Here is a 17,186-nt window from a genome sequence, read left to right as displayed (position 1 = left end):
AGCAACATTTATTTAGGTAAATATGCAAACTGCTACTGCAGGACCAGGGGCCCGATTTATTTCTGATTGCAAACTGGGCGAATTAGCCATCTGATTAATTGTCTATGGACTGAGTGGTTTGCCCACAGGGAAAGTGATATTCAAATCAGTATGCTCTGTGAAAGGCATTAAGGGTCCCTGGTGGTACTACTCATGCTTGCACAGTCAAAGCTGAAGCTGGCCTGCCGCATGAATGTCATGTCATGTATTGTGTTGAACAGGGAAGTTAAACCCCATGGTTTACATCCAGCACACCATCACCACCATGGCCGCCCCCTCTGGTCACAGCCTGGGGCGGGCAGAGGGTCACGGCCTGCGCTTCCTGCTACGAGAGGAGGACCTGGTCACACTGGACGCCTACCAGAAGCTGCTCAGCAAGCTGCAGACTGTGGTGAAGGAGATGGAGTGCTACGCCTGTCAGATACACGAGTGAGTAGCTGATCAGACGTTTAGACATTTTACTGTACAGTACTGTATATCAGCAGGCTCCACAACTGACCCTGCTGCAAATTTCAGGATCTACAGAGGTGCTCCTCCTTCCCTGGGCCTTAAGAGCCCTAGCCAAGCACAGTTTGTGGGAAACTCAAGCTCCTCAATGTCAAAAGAATTGGAAGTATTGCAGTTACAGTAGAGTAATTAAGAACTTACAATTAAGAAATTACAATCTGTTTTGAAGGCTTTCTAAGCAAGTTCCTTCCCATTTTAACAGTACAAGTGAACTGCAGATAAACATTAATGGCACCTATTTACTTTGGAAGTCATGTATGGCATGTGTTTCACTAAGCAGGGGATATACTGTTGTGGGCACAAAAAGTATCTTACTGCAACACCTGAGGCTGAGGACTGAAGCAGGTTTAAGTGTGATGAAATGTGCCAAGATTTCACTCAATCAGTTCAAGCCTTCCCCAGTCTGCAATGAACTAAGTTGTGAGAATAAAATGGCAATAATCAGGTCATTGAACATGAGCTGCTTGCTCACGGTGCCATGTTTCACCAAACCCTCGATAACCTGCTGTGAGAAATGTATCTACAGCTACTAGTCAGGTGCAAATCGGAAGCAGCTTTGGCTGTTCAGGAAACCTGCAAAGTTTCAATTCAATTGGGAGAGCAGTTCCCCAGAGGCCTTTTTAGCTGTGAGAACAAAATGTCAGATTTGTAGCTATCTTGGTATGATGCACATAAACCACAGTGTTTTGGACACTATCATGTTACTGATCACATTTGGAGTTAATAGCCCAAGTAGTTTTAAATAGAGGTTTAGAAGTTAGTGTTATGGGCCATATATCAACAATGAAAAAAACAATGGCAGTTTGGCTGCTATCTTGGTTTACACAAGGACCTCCTTTTTACATTCATCCTATTAGTACTAGTATACTACCTATAAATTGGCAAACACTTTTGAACAAATTGCATGATGGGCACATTTACAATTTCACAATACAATGTTTAGTGGTTAACTGTCAACAGAACTTCTGCTTCACAGCCAGGTATAGAAATAAAAGGTACTGTATGTGATGTGCATACCCAACCTGTTTTATCGAGCAGTGTTTATACCATACTGAGAAATTCTGGTACCTGAGAAAAATTAAAATAAATATGGAAGAGCAGATATTAATATCTGGTTTTGTGTTATACACAAATGCATCATCACATATGCTACATGTCTTGAAATTTTCCTTTAGTGTTCCACATGTGAGTTTTCCCTTTGATTTATGTATCTTTGCTCTTATACTTCTCCTGTGTGGATTTCTTGCTCAATAATGTCTAAATACAGAGGCGTGCAGAGGAAAGAGTGACATTTAATGTGCTTTGATCCAGGGGTGGTATATATCCTGTTCTACTTTGATTGTCAGTCACTACTTAAAGTTGCAGCAGATGATACCATAACCTCAGGCTATGCTTTTAAAATTATTTTTGAGCTGGCAAAACCATTGGCAAAATAATTTTAACATTGAGACATCAGCATATTTTTTGTGATGTGCCAGAGGTTAAAAGGATTTTTCTGTGATGACATAATTTTCCTTCTTTATTTTGTGCCGAATGTGGACAGAAAGGGATTTTCTTTCTTGTGAAAGGGATGAAGGAATTCCTGGTTTACGTTGGTTTGTTTGGCATTTTTTTATCCTTACATTTAAAATTATAGTGGTTGCGTTGTCTGACTTCTGTATGCGTTTTGGGTGTCTTTAACAAAACATTGTTATATTAGATTATTCTAGAACTTCTGTGTAGCTTAACACCTTAACATTCAGTTATTTAAAATTATCAGTGAAAACCCTGACATTACTAGTGTAGTGATCCAACTTATAGTACCTCACAAAATGTGTTCACTCCCTTAGGATGATGATGCATTTTATTATATTTACAAATGATATACAGATTACACATTTTTTACAAAATGAATATTTTTTATCACAATTTGAATCCTTGAACTTTTATCAAAAGCCAGCAAACACTGTAATGAAAAATCTTAAACGAAAATATTATATAAAGCCTTACAACACATTTTATAGAGTATTGTGCACAGTAATTTCTGCCATCACATCTTCAAATTCGTGAGACCACTACAAATGTCCTTAAGATGGCATAGGAGTCATATGGGTTTAATATTTTATTAACAAATAAACACTTGTTATGTTATTATAGATATTATTTTTACTGGTTTACATTTGCTCTGCCACCTGTTCAACTGTATTTCTGTTTCCTGGCAACATCTTTGGCTGTGTTTATTTCTGCAGAGGGCCTCATTGTTGCAGAGCACATTCCCGCTGGGCAGGACAACAGGGTACTTAATCGGAGGTTGCTGGTTTGAGGGGCTCCTAGCACAAAAGGGAAGAAAATGAAAAGGGTGTACAGTCACACAGGCTTGCAGCACACAAAGTGCATTATTTGAATTTTTACTTTTATTCTCAGATTTTATTTATTTATTATTATAGCTTATTAGAAAAATTCATTAGTATGATTTCAGTGATCATAATTTATTGGGTGTTAATAGTTCTTAAATATTTGGCCAGGACGCTGGGGTTACACCCCTACTCTTTTTGAGAGACACCCTGAGATTTTTAACGACCACAGACAGTCAGGACCTCTGTTTTACATCTCATCCGAAGGACGGTGCCTTTTTACAGTATAGTGTCCCCGTCACAATACTGGGGCATTAGGACCCACATGGACCGCAGGGTGAGCGCCCCCTGCTGGCCCCACTAACACCTCATTCAGCAGCAGCCTTAGTTTTTCCCAGGAGGTCTCTCATCCAGGTACTGACCAGGCTCACACCTGCTAAGCTTCAGTGGGCTGCCAGTATTGAGTTGCTAAGTGATATGACTGCTGGCTATTTTAGACTAAATAGCCTATTGTAGATACAGTACACTGATCTTTCTGTGATTACATCTAATGCAAAATGGATATACTTCTATTGTAAGGGTGCTTTGTAATGAGTGGTTAGCTGTTGTATTGATACATTACTATTCAGATAAATTTCTCTGTAGTGGTTTGATTGACACACCAGACTTTTTAAAAGATGCTGAGCAAGCTATTCAGATTTAACTGTGAATTTCAGAGGGCTTTACACATACCATAGGAATATAGTAGTGCAAGTAAGACACATGTTCTGTGTTTAAATGGTAAAGATTTGTTGCCCTCACAGTAATAATGCATGAGTCACATAAGCAAACCTGAAAAATATTTTGTTGTGTGTCATCCTTATATTTTAATACTTTAGTGGTTGTGCAAAATGTGTTTTTTACAGACTTTTGCTTATTCTTCATTTGGAAACATTGTCCATGCTAATGGGAGTATACAGTGCAGAGTGATCCTGCCTGAGATACTTCTCCAGTGAAATAAGTAAAATGTGGGAAAACGGCTTGAATATTCAAGTGCAGCTGGGACAATAAATGTGACATACAGTACATAAGACAACCTGTGAATTGATAGGAATGTTAACCTGCAAACGTAGCTGGCATCCTTTTCCCCTAATGTACTACTGTTGAATCATCGAAACACTGAGTTGATATCGTGTTCCAGTTAGACAATTGACGGCTCATTGTGACCTTTGTGGGTTGAATCCATGTTTTTCTTGATTGCTAAGGAAAGAACTTTCATCTGGTTTATGATTACATGTTGATGAAATTGAACTGTTCCAGCTCCGAGTCCGCACTCAGTTCAACTCAAAGTAATCAAAGCTTCTTAAGTGCCTGCCCAGGAGTGTAACTGGTGTTGCCCTTGAGAACAATCAATAGTCCCCTCTCTGAAGGCCTCGCTGTGCCCACCGGTGAATTCTCTAGGCACCAGCGATGGCTTCATTGTCCTTCAGATGTTCGAAGAATGCTGACAGCAGCAGTTCACACCAATGTTAAAAAGCAATAAACATGCACGGTAATCCATAAGATCGTGGTACCGAGAGTGTCATTCTGCCGATTAGGTTTTCCAAGGCTTTCATTCATTTTCTTTCTGTGACGAGTGTACAAGGTGAAGATGAACATTAATTCGAAGACAACCCAGGAGTGCTATTGATCTTCAGAGTGCTGACTGAGAGCCTCTGGGGGGATCCTGGCTGCAATTGTTACTATTTGAAGGATTTTTATTTGAATTAGGTTTTATGACAGTGAAGAGAATCTCGACAAACTGGTCACTTTTTGTTACGTGTTAACGCAGTTTGTTGTTATGAGTATAGACTGAAGCTCTGGCATCTTACAGTAATGTACATAAGTGGCTGGGGCCTTTTCTCTGCTCCCTCCTGAGTGTTCATTTGAGAAGATATTACAGTACTTGTCACTTTGTCAGTCTTTTGTTTTGCTCTTTTACACAGACATTTACAGCACGCTGTGCTACATGTTTTATTTGTAATTCCTTCCTGCTAATGAGACTGGATGACATATTCCATATGTGACAAGGAATCCACCCTAGCACCAAGTACTGTATGCCAGCTGTGGCGTTTTCCTTGCAGACTGTCTCAGGCTCTCAGCTGCTGATGCCAGATAACTGTTGTTGCTTGTCTTTTGATCCCATGTGTTTTGGAGCTATTGGGACTGTTAATCTGATCACACCTCTCTTCGAACTGGGATTGTGAGGCGGCTAGCTGCTCTTTGACCACCCAGGATGCTTCGATTAGCATGCTTTTCAAGTGTCAGAGTCGACATTAACATATTTTCTTCTACAGTTAATCCCTTTGAAAATGTGGGTTCCCAGCTTCATTCTGTGTTAATTGCCCGAAGTGGTTATTACAGAGCTGCAAATGCTTTTTCAAATCTCACGAATCTGCTTCACATGGTAAAATGACTTATGAAGAACCTTGCAACACGCTGATGGGGTGTAAAGAGATTTCATTATTCTTATAAAAGGATGTGATTGTTTAAAATGACAGAATGGTGTTAACATTTGTACATTCTTACAGTTGCCACTGTAGAGTCTACAGAGATACTACAGTGGCCTCAGTCTCTCTAAATATAGGGTATCGAAATTCTACCAGGATCTTAGAAAATTGCTTATTAAAATGCAGTGAAGATGCATTTAAAATATGTTGAAAATACATATGTCGTCTTTTTAAAATTGAAAAATTATGTTCTAATTCTGTATGTTAAAAGAAATTACTAGTGATGTTAGATGATACAACAAATGGCAGCAAAATGCTGTGGGATAATTTTCTTTATGATAAGCAGTGGTGTAGCTGAGATTTGGGGGTGGCAGGGATACCTACTGTATGATGGTGCCATTTTTAAGATGTACTGTTAAAACACATAATATACTTGATTGTTTGTCTACATTTGTCCACCGAAATGCAAGTATAATTAGGAGTGACAGAACAAAAAATGATATCAAAGGATTGTCAATTAGCCTATTATGGTTCAACCATAGTCTCAGTTGTCTATCCATGTCCATATTACCCAATGATGCGTATCTCACATCTATAAACAGTAAATCAGACTAAAACACCATGAGTACAACTATCAGAATTAAGCATCTTAATATCAGTGCACATTTATCACTGTCTGTTCATTGCTGATGTTGAACCTGACCTTCTCACTGTCTCGTACCTGCTGAACTGACATCCCCTGCCTTCTCTTGAGCTGTGTGCGATGTCATCATATCCCCGAGCCACATCTCATGCATCTTTCACTTAACTGCCTGGGAACAATATCTGCTGCATATTTGCCAACACTTAAAAATGTGCAGTATAGGCTATATGTACAGTACACTCTTAAAAAACTTTTAAGATGTGTCAGAATTGTCTCCAAATTTAGGTTTTATTTTGTTGGTAAGTTGAAGACAATATGGGATTTTAGGTAATGCCTAAAATGGAGTGGCAGCTGGGGTGGTAGGTACTGTACTGTGGCTTTTACTAAGTCCCTGGTGGTAAGGTGCAATTACTGACTGATCACTGATATTTCTAGTTTTTAAAATGATGTGTTATTATTGAATGTTTTATGCTGAAAATTGATTCTCAGAACAGTGTTATAAATCTCCATTTAACCTTAAGCAGGGATCAATATCATACCTTACAACATTTTTCTTCATCAATACGGAAAAAGAGTCTATTTCATGCAGCAGTTGAGTAAGTTGCATCTGAGCCTGGGGTTGAATTACAGACTTGTAAACATACTGAAAATAATAATTACTTTTTATTGCAACCAGAAGTGCCACCGGATTATTTAGTAGGTTTCAGATATATAAAGATTATTGCAACCTAGAATATAGAGCATCTGTTTTGAATATGTGAACACTTCATTAAATTAATTTCCCCAATATAAACTTTCAGTTTTTGTTCACTTTTACTAATTATGCTTAACCACATTACAGTGCAGTGTGTTTTGTCAGGTACACTCTGTACAGTTCATAACAAAGACTTTAGAGTAAAATGCAAACACAGACCAGACATACTTTAGATTATTACTTATTTTAAATTGTATTTATAATTTGATGCACTGAGTAAAATGAACATATACAGTGCTTATGATAAAGTCTACAACCCTCTCCAAATTAACTTATTGTGTGGCCTAAAATCACAACACATTAAATATACATTTATTTTAGCTTTATTTACACATTGTATCACACAGTCTCCTAGTGAAAAACAAATGCTCAGGCATTCTAAAAAGTCAATACAAATGAAAGCCTAGAAAAATGGATTGGATAAGTGTACACACCCTTGAGTTAATTCTTGGTGGAAGCATCTTTTGCTTGAATTACAGCCATAGTTCTGTTTGGGTAGGCCTGTTCCAACGTAGCACACCTACATTTGGCAGTGTTTGCCCATTCCTCCTTACAGAGCTGTGCAAGCAAACTGACTGAGCTTCAGAACGTCATTAGTTTCCCATGTGCCTCAGACACAAAATGGCTGCACATCACTTTAATAAGAACTGAATCTCAGTTTGGGGGGGGGGGGGGGAGGGTTCTATGAAATCCATTATTACTTGTAAAGTACTTTTGGATCTTTGAAGATGCAAACGGCTAATTTAAATACTATATACTGTATACAGTAAGGTCGTGACATCTGTGACTTTAACATTCGTGAATTCGCTCTTCAGCGATTTGGTCTGGGCAATGGCCAATTCTCCTTAGTTGGTTGTGTTGCAGGGGAGCCTGGAGATGAAACTGTGAGTTATTAAAGGAGTTAGTTGGGAATGGACCACCCTGATGTTCTGATACCTTCCCAACCCAATGCTCATCCAAATGAAGGCACGCCTAGTGATAGTAACAGTGGAAATCTCCTTGTTCTGTCGCACTTGTTTGGCCAGTCCGCCAAATACTGTCTTCTTTGTTACCAGCGGGCTGACATATCTAAGATGATTCCTTTGTCAAAGTGATGAAGCTGATCTCGCCGTGAGATTTTGTCGCATTGTCAGAAAGACTTCTGAGAGTCTTGAGAAGCGTGGAAAATCTCTCCTGATAATCATAGTGTGGTAGTTTAGGTACTATCTCAGCTTGCAAAACCAATAATACCTAACATCTCCATGTAAACAGGTTATACTGTTTTACCCCCCCAGGAAATGCTCCCCTGTGACAGCTGGGAGCAAATAAGGTGAAGTACCTGGTTAATAATGTGGGAGTAGAAGTCGCTGAGTCATTCATTTGCTGGTTTATCCCATGTCGTTTCGAATGCCGAGTCCATTTTTCTGTTCCTCTCTTGCAGCCTCCTCTCCTCCATCACCCACCCCCCAGCGACAGAGGCGAAGACGCCGGAGGCCTACATCACCGCTGACGCCGAGGGCGAGAAGGGCGAGCGCAATGGCAAGAAGGTCTGCTTCAACGTGGCCGGGGACGAGCAGGAGGACTCGGGTCACGACACCATCAGCAACCGAGACTCATATAGGTAACCCTGCAGCCACGCCCTGTCTGCACAAGATATACTCATACTAATTCTACTGCTAATACTACTTCTACTACTTCTAATAATAATTCATTACGCTTCACTCGTATAGCACTTTTCTGGACAGTCCACTCAAAGCGCTTTACAGGTAATGGGGACTCCCCTCCACCACCACCAATGTGCAGCCTCACCTGGATGATGCGACGGCAGCCATAGTGCGCCAGAACCCTCACCACACACCAGCTATCAGTGGGGAGGAGAGCAGAGTGATGAAGCCCGTTCATAGACGGGGATTATTAGGAGGCTATGACTGGTAAAGGCCAGGGGTGGTTTTGGCCAGGACGCCGGGGTTACACCCCTTTTCTTTTAAAATCATGCAGTGGGTCTATGCCCAATCAGCTGGAAATATGCAGTTTGTATATATTATACTGGCCTGGTAAACATTCAAATAGATTTGTTTCTTCCAGTCTATGTGGAAGTGGGATTTCTTCTGTTGTACCCCCTTCACTCCCCCCAAAAATCAATCTTTTCATATTTCAATCAATCTTTTGCATATTTCTATGCCTTTTTAAAAGCATCTTTAGCTGTTTTAAGACATAGCCTTGTCTTATTCATGTACTCACTAGCTCAGGGCAAAGCTCAGGATAAAAATGAGTCAGACAAGCGAAGTTCTCTGTCTGACACAATGCAAGCTCCACAGTGCCTGACAGGAGAGGTAGAGGTGATTGGAGGCATAGCACATCTCTCACTGACATCACAGGATGCCTTTAGAGTCCTTGGTATTTTTCAGATAATGTCTCATTCAAGAAAGTCAGGTATAAAAATAGACCTTTGAGACATTTCTTGATTCAATAATGCACAAAGTTTTAGAGAAAGACCTGCACATGTGAAAAACACGAGTGTGTGCTTTTACACATTTAGTAAATTAATTTGTAATACAGCTGATTACTCTGTGGTTTGACTGCAGTAGCATAAACATTTACGGTATTAACTGTACTGCAGCAAGGTGGGGGAAATCACAGAATATCAGAATGTGTTTTTTTCTTCCTTCATTGCAGTGACTGTAACAGTAACAGGAACTCAATAGCCTCCTTCACTAGCATCTGCAGCAGCCACTGCAGCTCATACGTCCACAGTGATGAGATGGACTCAGGTAAAGCCCTCCTAATGAAGCCCTCTGTGGGCAAAATGGACCCAGTGGTCCAGTTGTGAAGAGAGACACCCTGCAGGATGATTTTCAGAGCTTCTTTGTTCCTGAGTCAGATGTTGTCCACGTTTCCTAAACCCTTACATGTGCCACTCAATACAGGCATAGAAAACAAATTTTGTATTTGAAAATTTAATGAAAGCAGAGTTACTTGAAGTTGATGTGAAGTTTGAAAATGAGTTGCGTTGGTATAAAAGGCTTTGAAAGTCATCCAGTCAGTGTTCTTGCATGCTGAGTGTTTATTACACTAGAGAGGAGCTTCTATTCTCGGCTCTGATTTATTAGACTGTGCTTATTAAATGTGTGAGAAGAACCAGGGTAAGGTGTCAGTGAAAACCTTTCTGGCTTAACTACCGCTCTTCTAAAGTATTTCACTTTTTTAAATATCCCATTGATTATTGTAAAGAGTATGTATGCCGAATTTAGAACAGTTTTATTTAAAATAAAATATTACATTATTTCCTTCATTCGGTGGGTTTCTCAGTGTTTATCTTTTAAATAGTGAAACCCCGTGTGCCTCATAAAAAACATAAACTGGTTACAAATGAGAAACCACTCAGTCCATTTAGTCAGTTTAGTAGTAAGTTGATCCAAGTATCTCTTCCAGCCATTTCTTGAAGGAAGCCAGCTTCAACAACACTTTGTGTAATTAAGTGCATCCTGTTCCTTGTTTCAAATGAACTTTTAACTCCGTTTCCACTTGTACCATATGATTCTTGATTCGCTGTTCATTTTGATAATATTAAGGGATAGTACACTTTGTGTAATTTAACATTTCCATAAACTGTTATTTCTATTTTGATTTGCAGTTATAATGACGGTGGTGTCATCATTTATTAAATTTAGTGTAGGTTCATTATCTAGAAGTCTGTTAATAGCACAGACAATACCAGCTCAATCGGACATTAAGATTGAATATTTAAGGGTGCAGTGACACAATAACTGAGCTCTGATCTTACCAGATAGCCAAATGCCCCATTTACTGTATCACTGGAAAAAAATTGTTTTGATTATCAAATTTAAACTCCAACCCTGAGGTTGCATAACAGTTGCGTAATCCCTGCTAATACAGTATATTATAAAATACACAGAATAGAAAATATCACAAAATAAAGTGCAGTACCAACTATAGCGAAGGACAATAAACCAGAACCTTCCAGAACATTACTGTACATCACAGTGGTATTTCATCAATAACACTATCCCACTCTGATATCATGACAGCCAGTGCTGGGAGCAACTGAGCTGTGAATCTTTCTAAAAGTATGTTGCCATTAAAATAGCTGGGAAAATAGAGCAACTCCAACCCTTTAAAATCTTAGATGAGCTTATTGAGTGTGGCTTTGGATGCTGAAGTAGTGTCTTGTTAGTTAACCAACTAAATGACTCTTTAAGGTGCTGTCTTGGTCATTGTGTACCTAAAAACTTGTTTGTTCTCCATTTTCTAAAAGGAGATGAGTTGCCGGTCAACGTATGGATTTCTCATGACAAACAAAAGAAATTACATGGATTTCTAGAACATCTCTTTAGCCAGGTACAGTATGTGTATCATTGAGTGTTTTCATTAAGAATATAGTAGTTATAAGCCATTATTTTTTTATAATGGAATACAATTAAAACATACTGACAGACACATTCCTCAAGTTTCATACTTTAAATATTTAACATTTAAATTGTAAATATGTTGCAGTTGTGGTACCTCTTTTGCATTTAAGAATGCCCCAAACCTAGCCTCAATATCATTTTAAGATAAAACCATTAAATTAATTGTATTTTTTATTATTTGCCTGAAATAGTAAGATATTGTGAAATATCCAAAGTGATATATTTTTTTTTATCTCAAGCCAAAATCTGTTAGATTATTCTAAATACCTTTTACCTCTGTTTCTATGATGACTAGAGACCTAAAATGTTCTATTTCAATTTTAGATAAACTTTTATTAGAAACAGAAAGAAGGAATATTTTAAATGGTGTCTAATCGTTTCATGCTCTCTGAGTCCTGGGGCCCATAAATATTTGCTTTGAAAACATTTAACAAGGACATTTTTCAATTGGGAATAAAATATTTAACCATAACATGCTGCTAAATGTTTTTGGTCATCTTCAAATGTTTGCTATGGTTCTAGCTTTGACCTAGATTAATTTTTAAAATGTGATTGATTATCGTATTTTAAAATTTGTCGCATTTGTAAACAATTTCAGCATGATCTAAAGATTGAAAATCAATCTGTTTCAGCCCCAAATTGTGTTTATTTAAGTTTGGGAAGAGGTCAAATTCTAATGTTGCACTTCCGTTCCCCTACATACAGTATAAATACTCCCTGGCTGCACACAACTCTGCGCACATCTTTTCTAGCTCCCCTCCCTCCACCCTCAACTTCATCATTGCAGCTGCCTCCCTGGCTCATTCTTCATAAGTGAGTTAGGGTTGTGACAGTGCTGATCTTCTGCCAGTACTGTCATTTCCTCAGCCAGAGACTGAGGAAATTACTGTATTTTTATCGTCACATTTTGTCGATATTAAAATTAGACCGAACTTCTGAATGTCCCATTTTGCTTGCTTCCCAGGTTGAGTCTATAATGAGTCTACTGAAGGGTGCGGTTGTAGCTCGAGTCTTTGAGCAAACAAAGTGCTTCACTCCAGGCCGAGGCCTACAAGGTAAAATGCCAGCAGACACCTGTTTTCAGAGATATGGTAACTCAAATAACAGTTTTTCTATACATGCATCACCATTCAAAATGTTAAATTTATTCATTTATTCAAACGGACTCCCCCACCTTTTCTCTTCTGTAAGGCAAAAATCTAAAGATAAATATGAAGAACCAGCACAGCTGCAGACAAAAGCCTCTGATGTGTTTGTCTGAGTTGTTGGCTATATGATTTCAAAATGGCTAGCTCTTTTTAGATAAAAATGTTTGTACTTCAAAATAAGGTACTCTCTGTGCTAAAAAAAAATCCACTTTGGAAACAGCGGTCTTCCTCCAAATAAAAAAAAAAAGAGTTCCTCACTTCTGATGGAATCAGACTTCTAAAAAAAGCCTGCAAATAAAAGCAGATGTTTAGATTTATTGAGCTGCTTCAAAAATGAAGGCTGATTTTTATAATTTATGCTGCAGAAACAGAAGTTTAAAGAATCTGACCTACATAAAAGGAATTTACATATCCTTCGTAGACCTTCTTTTCTTCTTTGTGTATTTCAGAACTTATTGTGGTCCAGTGAGGAAACACATTGTTCAGATAACAACCAATAGATATTTACATTGGACATAAATAATAGAAGAAATGAAGATGAACAGAAAATGTATTTGTTTCAAATGTCAAACATAATTGTTTACTGTAAACGTTGTATTACTTTATACTCTTCAACTTTAGAAGTTATTTATAAGCAGATTTCTTTCTAATAAGAAAATAGTTTATCTAGTTTTGGATACCTGGATAAATATATTTTTAATTTTAAGTTGTGGAAAACAAACCAGAAAGTAAAAAAAAAAACATTCTAAAGACTACAGTATTTAAGATTATTTAACAGGTGATAGGTGATAATTGATTAATTTTATTAACCTGAAATTTTAAACAAATTGTTTGGCAGAAATTTGATTCATAGGGAGTAAAATTCAGATGTATTCTAAATGTTTCAGGACGTGGCAAAATTATTAATTATAGCTTGTCTCAGAATATTGCAATTCTGTCACACCTGAAAGGACAATAGGGACTTTAACACTGCATCTGGCCTAAACAAGTTCAAAGTTCAAAACAAACATGATGGAGCTTTGGACAAAACTGGGTATCATTTGGGCTAGAAATGCAGATTGTGTTTGATGACTTGATGACTATTGGTTCTGGTATAGGGTAAACAAATACACACAGTCATAACCATTCATAACACAACACGAGCACATAGCAAAATATACTGTAATTTCACAGAAGCATACCAGGACCTCTGTTATCTGCAGAAATTGCTTGTCAGCTCTCAAGTCCTTTAAAGGTGCCTTCCTTCAAAGGGTGTTAACAACTAACTAAAGGGTGGTTATAAATGGGATTTTACTTGACTCATGTCTCCCTCTGATTGGCTGAATTCTTCTCGTTATGATCTGATATGAATAAGTCTGTAGTGTCTGTAATGTAATGAGCTTAAACGATTTTAATATAACTGTTATGCAAATAGCTATATTGGGTGTTGTGTATTTTTTATATAATAGTTATGATGATATTTCTGAATCTCATTCACGTTAAGTTTTACCATGATTTTCCTCCATTTCTGTATACAACTTGTATTTCAGAGGATATTGTTTAAGGGATTTCACCTTTATCTATTGTACGTACTTTAACTACATAAGGAAAACACTGGTAATACAGTATACAGACGGGAATTAATGTATAACAACAGAAAACTTACAAAGGCTTCTACATTTCAGCATTACCCTAACTGTGTGGTCTTTTTCTCCATTCTTCATTGATAAATGAACAAAGTTTACAGGCACTACATTTTCTCAAGAACTTTATTAAATTGCCAGTGCTGTACTGGCAAGATGAAGGCTTTATAAATTAGCCCATGTGTTGAGATAACTTAATCCTCCGCATGTTCTCTCTGTCTCTTGCAGCAGATTTCATAGCTTATTGAATCTGTTTTATGTTTTTGTCTAACGTCCCAGATGGATTTAATCTAAAAATTGATTTTTTAAAAATAGTTTAAACAGGCCTTAAAGGTAATCTCATGAGCAGATACAGTCCCTTTATCTTGGTAAGGTCACCTGCAGAGAATATATAGCAGGTTTCTTAAGTGAAAAGTCTGCACTGTTCAGTGTGCTGTGCAGTTGCCAGAATCTGGTTATAAAGAATAAGCGGAGATGAATTTGCCAAAACCCGTGTACCTGTGTCACGTATGTCGGAAGGGACGAACCGTAGAATGGCAGGAGAGCGGAAAAAGACCCTATGCGTAGCGGCGGGATGGGATTTAGCCCGGGCTCAGCCGTGCAGGAGTTCGGGAAGTATAGAAACTTGTGCCCTCAGGCCACGGACGAAGCGGCGGCCTGGTGCTAGGCGGGTCTCGGGACATCCAAAAGTCAATGCTGAGCGAGGAGGAATAAGTGACCCTGAAATATATAGCCCCAGACAGAGAGACACCGGAAGGAGAGTGCGGTACAATACTGACTCTGTCTGATAGGGTCTTTTAATTTTTATGAAGCTCATAACTTTAGAACCAATGTGGCATTGGTGTCACGATAATTCTTAGAATATTTTAAACCTGAGTTGCCTGCATTCCGTCATTGTTTTCACTAAATTACTCTCATCCATCCATTCATTCATTCATTTCCAAACCACTTTATCCAATACTGGCTTTATGAGAGTTCTGGATCCTATCTCGGCACAAGGCAGGATATACCCTGGACGTTATACCAGTCCATCTCAAGGCACACACAGACACAAACACACATATTCAAACCAGTACCTAGTTTTCTAGAAGCCAATTAATCCACCAGTATATCTTTGAATTGTGGGAGGAAACTGGAGTATCTGGAGGAAATCCACGCGAACACAAGGAGAACGTACAAACTCTACGCAGACAGCATCCCAGGATTTGAACTTGGGGCCCCAACGTTGTTAGGATGATGTGCTAAATTACTCTCATTTACATGAAAACAGCAATAATTGAAAAAGGACTTGTGGCTCATGCCACTGAGAGCCAGGCTTCAAAGGACCTACAAGTGAAAAAACAGAAGGACATTCATATCTCTTAGTGGAAAGAGTGAAACAAACCTTTTTTCCTACAACATCTCCTTTGCTGTTCAGCACACAACTGATTATCATATGTTGTGCACTAATCAGTGTGTTTGGCATCATCATAATACACCTTTTTATTAAGTATGCAAGAAGATATAAAAATGGCATTTAGAGTAACAGGACCTGAACCTTTTGTTCAGTTTGGTTGTGGATTCACTGAGCAAACCTACAATTAAGAGGGTGGTGACTGGTAGGCCATTAGTGGGCTGAGCAGTATGATAATGGAAGAATTCAGAACTGTCTATCGGAAATAGACATAAGAGCACGAGTGCACAATCATACCTGAAAGGGATTTTACTACATACAGTAGTAATTGAAACAAATGTATTGAGAAGGGGTTCATGAGTGCTGCCTCATCTTGGCCAAAAAATCATGGCTGTTCTTATGAACCTTCGCTATCGGGTGATGTATTTTGCACAGAATTCCAGCAAGAAATGGAGCCTAAGGTCAACTGCACCAAGAAACTCCGGCTTCACATCAAACAGGATCCCTGGAATCTCCCCAGCAGTGTCCAGAGCCTAACGCAGACCATCGCCAAGTTTGTTGAAGGTCAGTTCCAAGAATACATTCAGCCGAATACAAAAAATTTCCAAACCACTCGAAGGGTGACCTTTATTAAGAATAGGGCCTCTGGGTGTTATGAATCACATTTTAATGTGAGTAAAGAAAAGTAAACTGGTTTAGCAGTTTAACGACTTTCATACAAGTTAGACCGACACTAAGGCACTTGCCTTATTGATGTCTTTAATCCATTTTTTAGGGATAGCTTTCTGAGAAAAGGCTCAAATAGCAAAAGAGAGGGATCAGATCATATAAAATAGCTGAGCACTGTTTGGTTTCAGATGAACGATGAGGAATTATGCAGTGGGGATCATGCTCACCATTCATTGGCATTTCTGCAACTCATAACATTAAAGTGTTGTATTTTTTACATGATATGTCTGCATTTTAATTTTTTTCCCACTCTGAAAGTTTTATTTTATTATACTGAATTTCATTGCAAATCTATTCATGGTTTTTTATAGTGCCTTAAGATCTATACTAAAAACAACTGCATTGTTTTCCTATAATAATTGTATTCAGAAAGCAGGGCCTGTATAGGGGAAGAAACAATTTGTTTTTCATGTGGTTTTGATTTAATTTGATTTTTGAGGGAATGTACTGTATGCCAGTGTCCTTGAAGGGACAGGATATTTTTAAAAGAACAGAGTGCAGTTCTAAAATTCTATAACAGTGTTTTGTTTTTTAATCAATCATATGATTAAATTGATTGCCGTTCACAGATGGTATTTTGGCACAAGGTTCCATATAGTGCGTCATAGTTTGTGAACTACAGGTATACCAAGAAGCATTAAATACATTTTGGAACTCATCCTCTCAGTATCATTACTAACTACCAACTGGGCTGAATGGCCACCCGTCTTTTGTAACTTTTGTTATGTTCTTTTATGGTAGAGGAATTAAGTGAGTGTACACAAGGGGTCACACTGAACTGTGGGGAACTGTTTTGTAGATCACTTGCCTGATTCAGATTCAATCCATGTGTCTGTACTGAATTAGTTCTAAAGAAAATCAAATTAAATAGCAGCCAAACTCACAAGCTAACATTTTGTATGCAGTAGCTGCTATCAAAGGGAATATAACAATGAAAGAACTAATATGCTTTGAGAGTCAGATGTATAATGTTTAAAAGTAAAGTATGATGGAACCTGAAAAGAAAATCTTCTTTGCACAGCAGTGGACACTAAAGCGTCTATCTATACTATGATTATGACTATTACTAACGCCACCTTAGCAGAGACCATTACTTAGAGTGAATTATACTGTTGGTTAATTTCTGAATAATTTTGTAGAT

At 38.2% G+C, this 17,186-nt stretch overlaps 1 protein-coding gene across 3 annotated transcripts in view; it reads left to right on the top strand.

Annotated features, from left to right (window-relative positions):
* Positions 1-17,186, top strand: part of prex2 (phosphatidylinositol-3,4,5-trisphosphate-dependent Rac exchange factor 2) — a 152,768-nt gene that overhangs the window by 92,481 nt on the left and 43,101 nt on the right. For all 3 annotated transcript variants that reach the window (XR_015940745.1, XM_088642288.1, XM_088642289.1), the window contains 6 exons: positions 261-468; positions 8,165-8,344; positions 9,400-9,494; positions 11,000-11,082; positions 12,118-12,208; positions 15,752-15,880. Coding sequence is in view for 2 of the 3 variants with exons in the window: in XM_088642288.1 (XP_088498414.1) it covers positions 261-468; positions 8,165-8,344; positions 9,400-9,494; positions 11,000-11,082; positions 12,118-12,208; positions 15,752-15,880 (786 nt within the window). In the remaining variant the exon portion in view is untranslated. The remainder of the gene's footprint in view (positions 1-260; positions 469-8,164; positions 8,345-9,399; positions 9,495-10,999; positions 11,083-12,117; positions 12,209-15,751; positions 15,881-17,186) is intronic.

Source organism: Lepisosteus platostomus, chromosome 8 (genome assembly GCF_059453375.1).
Source record: "Lepisosteus platostomus isolate fLepPlt1 chromosome 8, fLepPlt1.hap1, whole genome shotgun sequence".
Taxonomy (NCBI): domain Eukaryota; kingdom Metazoa; phylum Chordata; class Actinopteri; order Semionotiformes; family Lepisosteidae; genus Lepisosteus; species Lepisosteus platostomus.
The sequence above is the reverse complement of the archived record's forward strand: the minus strand, read 5'-3'. Positions and strand labels throughout refer to the sequence as shown.